Consider the following 12469-nt stretch of genomic DNA (forward strand, 5'->3'; position numbering starts at 1 on the left):
GAGACAGAGCCAGCCCCGGACTCATCCCCCGTCTCTCCCCATGTCTCTTGCAGAGCTCTACTTCCTCATAGCCCGGTTCCTGACCACCGGGCCCTGCAGGAGGGCGCTGAAGGTGAGTACGGGGGCGCCGCACACTCACCTGGGCGCACGGGCTCCAACCCCCTGGCCGGTGGCTGCCGCAAGGAGGATTGAAGGGGAGGTGTGAACAGCCGGTCCCCCCATTCCTCCTCCCCTTCCCGAGCCCGTTTGCGGCAGCAGCCGCTTGAGAAGCGGAAGGCGTGCTCGTCCCTAACTCTGTTTTTTTTCCCTTTTCTCTGCAGGTGCTGGTGCAGGAGCTGGAGCAGCACCAGGTCTGTGTAGGCTCGGATGAAATCATCTCTCCTGCTGTACTCGAAAGTTTACTTTACAAGTCATTCAAGTTTCTTCCACTCCCATGTCTCAACTTTTTCCCCTCAACACACATTGTTTTGGATGTGATCTATCGCTCCTTCCCCTTTAACCACTTTTTTTTTTTTCCCCTCCACTTAGTTGCTTCCTAAAAGGTTGGATTGGCAAGGAAATGAGCATTATAGAAGTTACGAAGAATTGGTGAGACTTGTTTTTTTTTTTAAAAAAAACTTTTAATTAGGATGATAACATTGACATTAGACACTTTACCCTTAGAAGTAGGCCCAAAGCTTTACCTTCCAGTTTCATTCCGAGTCTGTTAAGGCATGGGAGTTATTTTGGAAAGGGCCTTTAATTTCTTTACATTAGACTAACAAAAACACAAGTGGTGTTTAAAATTGAGGATATTGTTTACATAGCAGAGGTGGAGCTTGGCGTTGTGCATTGGTACATGCCACTGCCTACATGTAGGGAAGAACCAATCTGAAGCGAGGTTTCATTTCAGAGTTTCATGAGCAGGCTTGTTAAGCACGTTTTGATTTGACGGTATTTATTTTCTGGTTGGCTTCCTTCATCAGTCCCCTTCAACAGATTAGGAAATGAAATCGCCGTTCAGAAATCAAGGGTTGGCAGTTCTGGTGCCTAGGAGTATGCTTTTTATCTCTGGGTACTTACTGGTCATAGCTTTGTTTTCTAAATATTAGATGGGAGTGATCTCTCGATGGCACGTACTTTATGCCTTCCACAGCTGATGTTTGCTCTAAATATTTGAACTTGTATCCATTTACGAATGGAAAGCTGCCTTTCTCTTGGTGTTTTATTTTACTGCTTCTTAAATGGCAAAGTGTGTTTGGCAGTTGATTCTTGTGAAGTGACGGCCTGGTGGCATCTGCTCGGTGTCGTTTTAGCCTGCTTTATTGTAGTTCATCTTGTTTTCTTCTCTAACAGATGTTTATTCTTGCTTTTTTCCCTCCCTAAGATTCAGGCTTTCTAGGTTAACTGACTTCTCCCTTACCCATACGTTTGTGTATTGTTATAGTTAAATCCCCTTGTCCAACACTTGAAGATCTCAGAATGGCATTTGCATAGAAAAGGAATTAAATTTTCTTAATTATTTAAGTGCTGCTTAAAATGATAAACTGGATTCCATTTCTTCTCCTTGGCAGTGTGGTCAGTTGAGCAAATGAGGTTTTAAATTGATGTTTTAAGTCACTAAAAAGCATAGTCTTGCTAAACAGGAATACTTTCAAGCTCTGACTTGAATTCAGCAAACATGAAAGTAGCAATAAGTTAAAAAAGGATTGTTTGGGGTTTTTTTCTGACCCCAGTTCTTCTGACAAAAAGTGGCAGTGTTAGGAGATGTCACATGTCCATTCCTCAGACTTCAGTACAGTTTTTTTTAACTCTGTTTATTATGCATATACAGTTGTCAGATTAATTCTTTAGTATGTGCTGCTGCTTCTTTTTCCTATGCAATTTAAAAGAAATCTCTCCACAGGGTAATAGTGTTTCAGAATCTCTAGATTAATCTTCAGAAGGTTTTAGTTTCTGCTTTTGAGGGGCTTTGGGAACCTCTTGTCCCACTGGTCTAACTCTGAATTTGCAGAGACCACAGACAAATCCAGTCATGTGGTTCAATTATTTCTTTTTCTCTTTGTTCATCATGGAATTGGAGCAAGACTTTTAACATAACTGTTCCTTCCAAAATCTGAGTAAAACTGCTTAAAAAGGAAATGGATGACAAGGTTTTGTATGCATGCTTCTATTGCAGATTGCATTTGGAATATATATATTTTCTGATGATGGGATGCAAACAAAATGGTTTATAATGCTTGGCATAAAGAATGCTGAGCATTCTGTCCTGAGTGTTGTGGCTAGTACTGCTCTATACTGATTCAAGAGACAAAATTTATAAAGAAGTGATGGAAAAGTGCATTTTCTAATCTTTGGACTCCCAAGTATATTTCTCATAATCAACCTGAAGGATCTGATGAGCTGATTTGCTTGCATATATTTGGCTGTGTAGTGATGTTAACTATTTTGCTGGTATTACCACCTCCCTGCCTGCCCAGGAATAGCAAGCTTTGGTTTTTATTATTAAAACAAGCATTAGGTTGTGGCTTAAATCGATGTTCACAATACTCAGTGTGCATTTGGACAACTTTTTGCTGAACAGATCTTTCATGACAGCATGTGGTATTTTTATTCCCACTGGTCTGATGGTGAGACCAGCCTTGCCAGGCCTTTCCTTATCGAAGTTCAGTCAGCTAAGGGAACACAGGCTAAGGGAATAGCATCATAAGCACGAGCTAGTTCTGCCTACGTTTCGAGCTACGTGGGCAAGAGGCCACATACCTGTGTTGGTGTGGCCCTTTACCTCTCCTGGATGTCTTGGCTGGTAATAGTCTGGCTGCTGAAGTAGCAGTATGGCTTCTGGGACTAACTGGTTTTTACGTGGCCAGATCAGAGAGTAGAGTAAGCATGGGTCTGTTTGTGCCTGCTGATTCAGACCTCCCTAATAGTTGAAATTTATGATTCTGGTGGTTTACTTTACTCGAGTCTGTGGAAACTCTACTTTGCATATTTAACTTCTGTGTTATTGTGATTTACTTTATAGTTAGATAAAGATTTTTTTTCACTGCATTCCCAGAAAGAAGAGGGGGAACAAAATAATCAAAAACCACACACATCTGTTCTTGACTGTTCTTGACTGAAACATCTGAGTGTATGTGTGGGTGTATTTTTTTTAGATTGTTAGATGTAGATAGTATGGGATCCTTCCTGAATGGACGACAACTGTTTTGATTCTTTTGGCATAAGGAAGTAGGGCAGTCTTATGCTATGTAGTACTGGTTCTTCAAGGAAACTATTTCCACAGAGATCGTACTCAAACCTACTAGTTTGAAGTTTACTGAACAAGTACTGTGCGACTTAAGTACTATTTACTCGCATAAATTCTTGTGCTTGATCACAACAAAATTCTCCATGATCTTGTTATGAGCATTTGAATTTTATTTTTTCCTTTCAATAAAAATAGTTGGGTGAATGGGGCAAAGACACTCATTGTAAGGTGCCTCACAAATGGGTGCCATAGGTGTCAATATTGCAGGCTTTCAGTAGTAAAATACTGATGTGCAGTAAGTAATTTTACTGCGGTTATTTTTACTACAGCTCTCCTGTTCTTGGAGAGTACTTGCTGAATTTACTAGATCAGAGCTTAACAGAATTGATTTTGTTTAGTGAGCTGAATTTAAAAATATTTAAACGGTGTTTAGTACGCCTATGAATATTGATGCTTTTAGATTCATCTGTTCTGGATGTACATATATATTTTTAAAACTTACATTTCTGACAGGTGCTGTCCAACAAACATGTGGCTCCGGACCATTTGTTACAAATTTGCAAGCGTATTGGCCCTATACTGGACAAGGAGATACCACCCAGCATTTCGAGAGTGAATTCCTTACTTGGCGCAGGGAGACAGTCATTGTTACGTACAGCAAAAGGTATGGTTTGTTCACTATTTGAAATGGGTATGATACATTTTCATAAGTATATGGTGAAGACTTTTGGAATACTTAGAAGTCGTGAGCTTTCACTAAAGTTGCCCCCCACTACTTCTGTGCTGTGCTAATCAACCAAAACACCAGTGATCTGCATATTAATGGTACAGCTATAGACTGATTGTTATGAAGAGAGATTTTAAGTTGCATCACAAGAATTATTGTTACTCTTGAGTGCTGAGGCTATTGAACATGGCCAGTTTTTAGTGTTATTGCAATATAATGAATGATCAGGACACAGTTGCTACTTCTCTAACATTCCCGACGCTCCCAGTAGTATATTGGCCCGCACTGGTTTTGAATGCAGTAGCTCTTGTGCTCTGTTTAGTGCAAATGTGAGGCCAGTTTGCTGAAAATTAATGCAAATGGCATCAGAATAAGTACTTGTGAGTTCTGTACATATGCAGAAAGAAAGTCCTTGTGTGTAACTTAAAGGGAATGGTTGGCAGTGCATAAGCACATACTTTGATAGAGTCAATTTTAGCTTTAGACTTGATGTCTTTGAATGTTTCTGGGAGGGAGGTGTTCACATGCTTGTATGAAGTTCTGTTGGTTAGCTAGATGCTGTGATGTGGGATTAGTTTATGGGGTGCTATTGTGCTTTCAGTTATCTGTCCTACCTGCTTTAAAGGATGCACACTGGATGACAGTGATGGTGCTATCCTGAAAATTTTTTTTTAAGAGTCACAGAATTGTTAGGTTGGAAAGGACCTCTTGAGATCATCTAGCTAAAACATTTTATACTAATATTCAATAAATATTTACAATATTAATAAATACTTAAATGTTAATCTTAAATGCTTTACATTGAGAATTAATAGGAAAAATTCAGTCAAAGTTTGCTTTTGTGTTATGTGAACTGCAGGAGCATCACCATTTAGGAGTAATTTCAAAGTTTGGTGTTTGGTTTTGCTGGGGTTTTTTCCTCCTTTTACTATATTAAATGGATTTTTCTCTCCTCTGATGCTACACTGTTTGTGAAAAGTTCGGGGGCATTTGATGTTCCTGTTTTTTTTCTCAGTAGGAACAATTGTTTCAATACTGTGTTTGAGACCACTTACAGATAGGTTCTTTACTGTGTTTTGGAACTGCAGCTCTCTTGGTGTTTTTAACATATACTTGCACACTTACATAACTTCAACTGTTTCATTTTAAAGATTGCAGGAACACTGTTTGGAAGGGCTCTGCATTTGCTGCTCTTCACAGAGGAAGACCTCCTGAAATGCCTGTGAACTATGGCACCCCACCAAATCTTGGTAAGCTCTTCTCAACACTAATCACTGCTGCTGTGAGCATATGATGTGTATCTTGATACTGAAACGCTGAAAACTGCACCTCAGCACTGGGTCTGGAGGCTTACCGGGAGAATGCTGTATGACTTCACTGGAGTACAAAAGTCTGTTCACAGCACTAGAGAGACAGTAGCCTCTAGATGACATCTTTTTCTTTTATAAAACCCCTGTATCAAGCAGATAAACTTACAGAATATACAAATCATTCTGCTTTTGATAGGTTGTATGATTTAAGGTATAGAAAGTTAAGGGAAAATAAAGATAACATTTAGCACTTCTGTTTAGAGAGTGAAGTTTTGATTGGATCAAGATTAAAATACTGTCTTGGTTTTATACACAGAAAAAATTGGAAATTACAAAACAACCTGACTTCATGAAATCTGAAAGTCACTTTTAGTAAGTCCTTAAGTAACATATTAATGGAAGTTAAATAAAATAATGTTTTAGAATAGACCTGTTTTAAACATCAGTATGTTCAATCTTTGATTTCTTTGTGTTCTAGTGGAAGTACATCGAGCAAAACAATTAACTGGATATGCAAAGTTCAGTACTTCATTTCCAGGAAGTATGTATCAGCATGTCAAGATGCACAGACGGATTCTTGGCCATCTTTCTTCTGTATATTGTGTTGCATTCGATAGGACTGGACATAGAATATTTACTGTGAGTTGATGAAATAGATCCAAAACTGAATATAGTTCTAGATTGATGCAAGGAAAAGAACTTGAAATACATGTTATGCTAAAACTTCTGGAGGTAGATATCAGTAGTGTTAAAATGTAGTCGATTATCTCAGTCGCTGTGCTTAAGTGGAACAATTTGACATAACTAAATGTTGGAAGTATGCAAGAAATTGTTGTACTTAGTATCTGGTGAGGTGTTGACATTGACGTGGGAGTTTTATTCAGTGGCGTAGTTCGATGTTAAGCATGCTTCATACTCCTTATGAAGTGGCAGGGTAAAGATTGCTTTTACAGAACAGTACTTTCATTGACCCTTGCCGTTGCTATAAGGAATCCCCTCAAACTTATTCCAGACTTTTTGCATTCTATGGTATAGATCTGTGGTGATTGCAGTGTAATCCTGAACCGTAAATTAACATTTTTTTTTTTTTTAACGTGGGTCAAATGACTTTATTTCTTTCAGTTTAAGTAGCATACAGTTTTAAATAGAAGTGTAATTTACCACGCTGTGGAAAAACAGGTTCTTTAAAGGACCGTCTTTGAAAATCCTTGCTGAGTGTAATAAATATTTCTTTCTAGGGCTCAGATGACTGTTTGGTAAAGATTTGGTCCACTCATAATGGCAGATTATTTGCCACATTACGAGGACATTCAGCAGAGATTTCAGACATGGCTGTCAATTATGAAAACACTATGATTGCAGCTGGAAGCTGTGATAAAATGATCAGAGTGTGGTGTCTGAGAACTTGTGCACCAGTTGCAGTCCTCCATGGACACACAGGGTCCATTACCTCATTACAGGTATGGGTTTTTTAATTGTTTCTACATACCGAAGCACAAAGGATGTAGGTGGATTATAAGAAGCAGCTAGTCCATGAAACTGAAAGATAAGTTTCACTGGATAGCGTAGTATGGAAAGGTTGAAGGTGTTTTAGTCAAATAGTAGAAAACAAGAATTGATTTGGACAAAAAAATGATGCTGTGGTACCTGATTTGAAAAGTTAAGTTTCTGCTTTAGTAGTAGGATTTAGATTGAGAGGACACCCCAAGATTAGCTAGTTATCATATTGGTAAGAAATAACCAGTTTTCTTAATTGCTTATTGAAATTGCAAAACACAGTTATGTGAATGCTCTACACCAGTAGAGCCTTCTATCTTCCTGTTAGAACTTCTTGAAAAGGAAAATTAGTGCCTTATTTTCTGTTGGTGAAGTACTTTGTGGTTGCTATTAGTAGTATTAACTTGCCAAGTGTACATCTTACTTTTTCATGTCCAGGTGCAAGGACCTGATGTTACATAGACCACAAACTTTTTTTAGGGCATAGGAGATATTACTTTGTAAATATTAAAAGTGACAGCTATCAAGAACTGCTTTAGGAGTTTTAATTGAAAAATCTTAAATAAATCAAGGTTTTAGTTAACAGTTTTAGAAATTCATAAAACAGTTTTTAAATAACTCTTTCTGTATGTGTCTGATTTTACTTTCTTCTCTTCAGTTTAGTCCAATGGTGAAAGGCTCCATGCGATACATGGTCTCTACTGGTGCAGATGGAACTGTTTGTTTTTGGCAATGGGACACAGAGTCCATGAAATTCAAGTATGTAAATGAGTTGCTGATTAACTCTATGATATACTAGATAAAAATAAATCAAGTGCTTTTAGGACTTTGATTTTTTTGTGATAATGAAAATCTATTATGTAATTATTTAAAGCACCATCTCTAACTATATTCTTTACAAATATATGTTAATCCATTGTCCTGGGAGATTAATTGGGCAATATATTAACTCTCACTACACTAAAACTAGAAATGTAGGAGAGCTAGAACTGCTGCAAATATAAATACGTTGGAACAGTATAATAAAGCTTTTTGTTTATGTTGAGTTTTCAACAGTCCTGTAGTTTTAGGATGTCTCTTAAAGAACTTGAGTGTAGAGTATGTTCAGGATAGTTTTAAAATGTTCTGTATGTGATTGCTGTTTATCTGTACAAAACCCCCCAAATTATTACTGGGAAGAAGAGATCTGAGGTGATCAGTCTGTATCTAGTATTGTGCCATGTAATGGTAGTTGGTATAAAACAATCCATTTTACATTACAGCAGCTAGTTAAAAAATATCAGTACTTCAGAAAGCAGATTATTATTTTGCTTTTTAATTCAAACTTGTGATCTTAAGGTAGTAAAATTGCAGCAAAAACTATCAAAGGCATAATTTCATCTGAAGAATCTTTTAGGGCTGTAAATTACAGGAGAGTGTTTAAACTGGATCCTTAATTATTCTCCTAAAATTAATTTAGAGGACTGTATGAGATGTAAACATTGTTTAAATTAGTTTAAGCATGGACTTAAATTGGTTTAAGCATTGGTAGGTCTCAAAGCATTCTTAGGATTTGAATCTCTGTACTGTGTATCATATAAACATGAGACATATTCTTAGATTCAAGGTGTCAACATTCCTTTGATAAACAGAAAAGTAGTAGAACGATAAGCATTATAGGTTTATGCTCAGAAGTGGCACTGTTTTCTGGATTTCTCTGTAGTGTAGTTCTGAACAGCAACTTTCTGTGAGATTATGGCCATGTCAGCTGCAAGAGCATGTACATGACTTGAAGAACAGGAAACCAGTCTTAAATCACTGTGTGCAGTGTTGCAGAACTTTTACTTCTATAAAATGTTACGATTTTGCACAGCATTCTGCAGTAATGGTATTTGGTAGGCTGTATTTCATGTACTGTTGGTGGCTTGTAATGTGAGGGCAAGAGTTCAGTGCTTTGTGGATATGTTAAGGAGGGGGTTAATCATAGTTCCCAAAGGATGAGAGAGAATAAACATTCTTTGGCATGTCATGTTATCCTTGCTAGGTAACAGCATCTTGCAGAAAAGGTCCTAAGCTCTGTGGGCTTCAAATATCATTTGTGTATGTTTGATCACTAATTTTGAAAAGTAAACCTTATTGCTCATCCTCCCGCACAAGACTTACAGATGTTACTCTATGTATTTAAGAAGTACCTGCTGTGTAGATGTTTGAAGAAACATACTTCTGTGTTTTGAAATGTTGATAAAAGTGAAGTTTTGCATGGTGTGTCCTGTTTCAAGTGTCTTTTTCTTTTTAAGCAATCGGCCAGTGAAATTCACAGAGAAACCTCGGCCAGGGGTTCAGATGCTTTGTTCCTCTTTCAGCGTAGGTAAGTCATGTACAGATTGAGTTTAGCATTGCAATTTCTTTCCTCATAAGTAGTTATACTCTAGTTGTGGTGGCTTTAAAATACACAAAGACATCAGGTGTGTAGTAAATAATGGTATATATGTGTATTGTTAGCCTATGACATAATTAAGTAATAAACCTTGCCTTAGCTAACAGTGAAAGACAGTGTGATACTATTTTCCTTTTGCCATTGGTGAGTTTACAGAAGTAAGTCACCTGTTGTTTACTTTTTATCCAACTTTACTGGATTTTTGTTGTTGTTGTTGTTTAATCCCTTAGATAATGTCAGGGACTTGCAAAATTATGTCAACAGCAGTCAAAGTGGTTACTGTCAATAGTAGAAGCTCCTTATTCTGTGCCAGTTGTATGTAGGGATAGCCATAAAGATTCCTTCTTTCTTAAGAATACACAAATGTATATATAAATCTTCACTTCTGTCTTGTAGTCTTCTTTCATTCTGAACATGTGGGTGACTTCTGGGAAGGCTTACTGGTACCAGACAGCATGAATATTAGAAGAAACTTGGGAACTTCAGAAATAAAATACAAATCAAAGTGTATCTTGTTAACATTGTTGGGATGTAGCCCTGGGTTGGTTTGGGGATTTTTTAAGTTTTGTTTGGTTATTGAGTTTTGTTTGGGTTTTGACAAGTGCCAAGAGGCAGGTCTTAGTACTGCTGCCACCACAGCTAAATACTGGTGTACTTATACAGGTTTACTTACGCTTCTGCCTAGTTCTGAAGCAATTCATGTGCCACAAATGAAACATATGCTACAGTGAGTGTCTCATGTAGATAATTCTGATGATGACTAGCCATATTCCCAATAATCAGAGGCTTCTGTGCACAATTAGTTGCTGTTAGAAGTTACAGCATTCCCCTGGTTAAATATTTTGAAAACTTTGTTACACTGAGTATGACTATTAGTTTTTACTGTGGTTGAGAGCTGAAGCAAGAGGGAGATTCCCTTCCACATCTGTATGTCAGTGGAAGAGCATGAAAACCATGACACTCTTCAGATTATCTTTTTTTTTAAATTAGACATCTGAGAAATGTTGGTGATCTGTTTTAATTTCTTATGCAACAGCTTAATTATTGCTTGATTATTACAGGTGGTATGTTTTTAGCAACTGGCAGCACTGACCATGTCATCAGGATGTATTTTTTTGGCTCTGAAACACCTGAGAAAATAGCTGAATTGGAAAGTCATGCTGTAAGTAAGATTTAATAATTAGTCACTTCAGGCACTATTGAAATTACAAGTTAATGTTAGTGGGTTTGTAGCAATGTTCTTTTACTGAATATTTTTAGAACTTCTGCAGAATTTCAGCCAGTCATCTCAACGTGACTGGACCTATTGATGATATTTAGAATTCTGTCTCTTCAACAGGATGTCATACATTTCTCTAATTTTTAAGCGTGTGGTTTATTCAGTTGCTTCTCTCCATGCAAGCGTGCCTAAGCCACCCACATATTATGTGCTGTATACAGGAAGTACATAGGCTGAGAATGTGGATTTCTTACTCAAGTTATTTGCCATTTTGACACTTTTTGTGTTAAATCTTTAAATAAGACTGTTTCCAGAATTTTACTTCTGTTCATCTTGAACTTTATTCATGTCTTCAGTGGCTGTGCAAGTTGCATTATACTTCCTAAGTAATAAGTCAGTTTGCTAGTTTAGCATAGTTTTGTCATGTGCTTTATGTAATGTGTGCTCTCTGTGTTTTACTTGATTTCTTGATGTAACTCATACCTGTTAGGAAAAGAACTTCTTAGATAAAATACTCTAACTTTTGATTTGTGTACCTTAGTCTAGCAGACTCTGTCTTCTAAGGAATCAAAGGGAAACTTGGCTTACATTCATGTGCTGAAGGTTGAGTCACTTTTTTCAGCACTCAATGCACAAAGAATATGCAGTTTTGAGAAATTAGATTTGGTTGAACCCTTAAGCTCTTTCAGGGGCAGCTCATAAAATAGTCATCTTCATTTTCTTTGCCTTAATAATGTTTTCTTTAATACTGAATCTGACTTTAACCATTTGTGTTAGTGATAAGCCTTGATCAATATGTATTTTCTATGTAGAGAAGACTTTCAGCTCTGAAGATAAACTCTGTGTGCTATCTACTTTTCCTGTAGTTTTTATTGTGATAAAAATGAAAATTGTTTATTTCTTTAAGGAATGTGTAAGTAGGAGTGGGAACAACATTCCTCTTGATGGTAGCTGGCTTAGGATATTGGAAATACATATTCAAACATGAGTTAATTGGCTGCCAAATTATTAATGGACAGTTATTTAATCTGTCAATCCTTCATATTTAATTTGGACTTTTTTTTGAAAACTTAACATTTTAAATGCATTAATGGTTAGTGAATTCTGGTATTTGTTGGACTAGGTTCACCTTGCAGTTAAAACTGCTAGAAACTATGTAGTTTTTCCTTTGTTTCAGATTTTACTAAGCTCAGAGTTGTCAAAATTGTACTTATGTTTAAAAATATAATTTCTAACAAACTGTGCTTTTTCTTACAGGACAAAGTTGACAGCATTCAGTTTTCTAACAGTGGTGATAGGTATGTTGAAAGATGCTCAAATGTGAACAAACAATACATTATTTTGGCACTAAGAACGTATCATTGTTCTCACCTGGAGGTTTCCAGCAAGGCAATTCTACTTATTTAGAATTCAAGGGGAAGTTTGGACTAATCCAGGAGAGCAAGTTTCAGCTGTCTGTCTCAGCTCTCATTTAATCTTTTCTGGACAGTCTTTGGACTGGGGTTTTATTTACCTGAAGGAATGTTACCACTTTTTAACATAACCAATGTATTCATGGCTTTGTAAATCTCCTCTTCCCCCTCCTTTCCTTTCAGTTTCAGGCAATACTGTCTCAAAATACGAAATGGGGAAGATGCAATGCAAATGGTCAAAAATAAGTTTTAATGTTTTTCATTTTCTTCTAGCCTGCTATTATTTTTTTAAGGAAATTGGTTTAACAGAACGTTACAGCTGATTTGTGGGGCAGGGGAAGCATTGTGTAAACTCCATTTGTAAAATTTCACCCATACTTTCGGTACAGAATGGAGTCAGAATTGATCTCTGATTGGCCCATCACTAATAAAGAAGGGAATTTTACCCTTCAGGGTAGACTTACATCTGCAACCATAAGTTGCAGCTTTATTGTGTTTTTTCTCTTCTTGAAAGTCAGATAACTGTGACTAAGAAAGCTAATAATCTACATTCAGTTTGGAAGTTGTAGTTGTCTTCCCTTTAAATGTGTTTTTCTACAGCTGTACTTGGGGCCATCACACTGCACTGGTCCATCCATGTTGCCTGCATGGATTACTTC

The 12469-nt window shown here is 37.1% G+C and overlaps 2 protein-coding genes across 2 annotated transcripts in view; one reads left to right on the plus strand and one right to left on the minus strand.

The window, feature by feature from the left end:
* WRB (tryptophan rich basic protein) overlaps nt 1–4814 on the minus strand; it is a 22414-nt gene extending 17600 nt beyond the window's left edge. The window contains exon 1 of the mRNA XM_026842755.1: nt 4811–4814. The gene's annotated coding sequence lies outside the window, so the exon portion shown is untranslated. The remainder of the gene's footprint in view (nt 1–4810) is intronic.
* The window catches only part of BRWD1 (bromodomain and WD repeat domain containing 1), a 58033-nt gene continuing 45577 nt past the window's right edge, over nt 14–12469 (plus strand). Inside the window, exons 1-11 of the mRNA XM_026842677.1 lie at nt 14–112; nt 321–350; nt 529–588; nt 3743–3893; nt 5108–5206; nt 5745–5905; nt 6505–6726; nt 7422–7522; nt 9040–9110; nt 10241–10341; nt 11656–11696. Of these exons, the coding sequence (XP_026698478.1) occupies nt 41–112; nt 321–350; nt 529–588; nt 3743–3893; nt 5108–5206; nt 5745–5905; nt 6505–6726; nt 7422–7522; nt 9040–9110; nt 10241–10341; nt 11656–11696 (1109 nt within the window). The 5' untranslated portion in view covers nt 14–40. The remainder of the gene's footprint in view (nt 113–320; nt 351–528; nt 589–3742; nt 3894–5107; nt 5207–5744; nt 5906–6504; nt 6727–7421; nt 7523–9039; nt 9111–10240; nt 10342–11655; nt 11697–12469) is intronic.

This window comes from Athene cunicularia (genome assembly GCF_003259725.1).
Source record: "Athene cunicularia isolate RWA chromosome 1 unlocalized genomic scaffold, athCun1 chr1_part1, whole genome shotgun sequence".
NCBI classification, from domain to species: domain Eukaryota; kingdom Metazoa; phylum Chordata; class Aves; order Strigiformes; family Strigidae; genus Athene; species Athene cunicularia.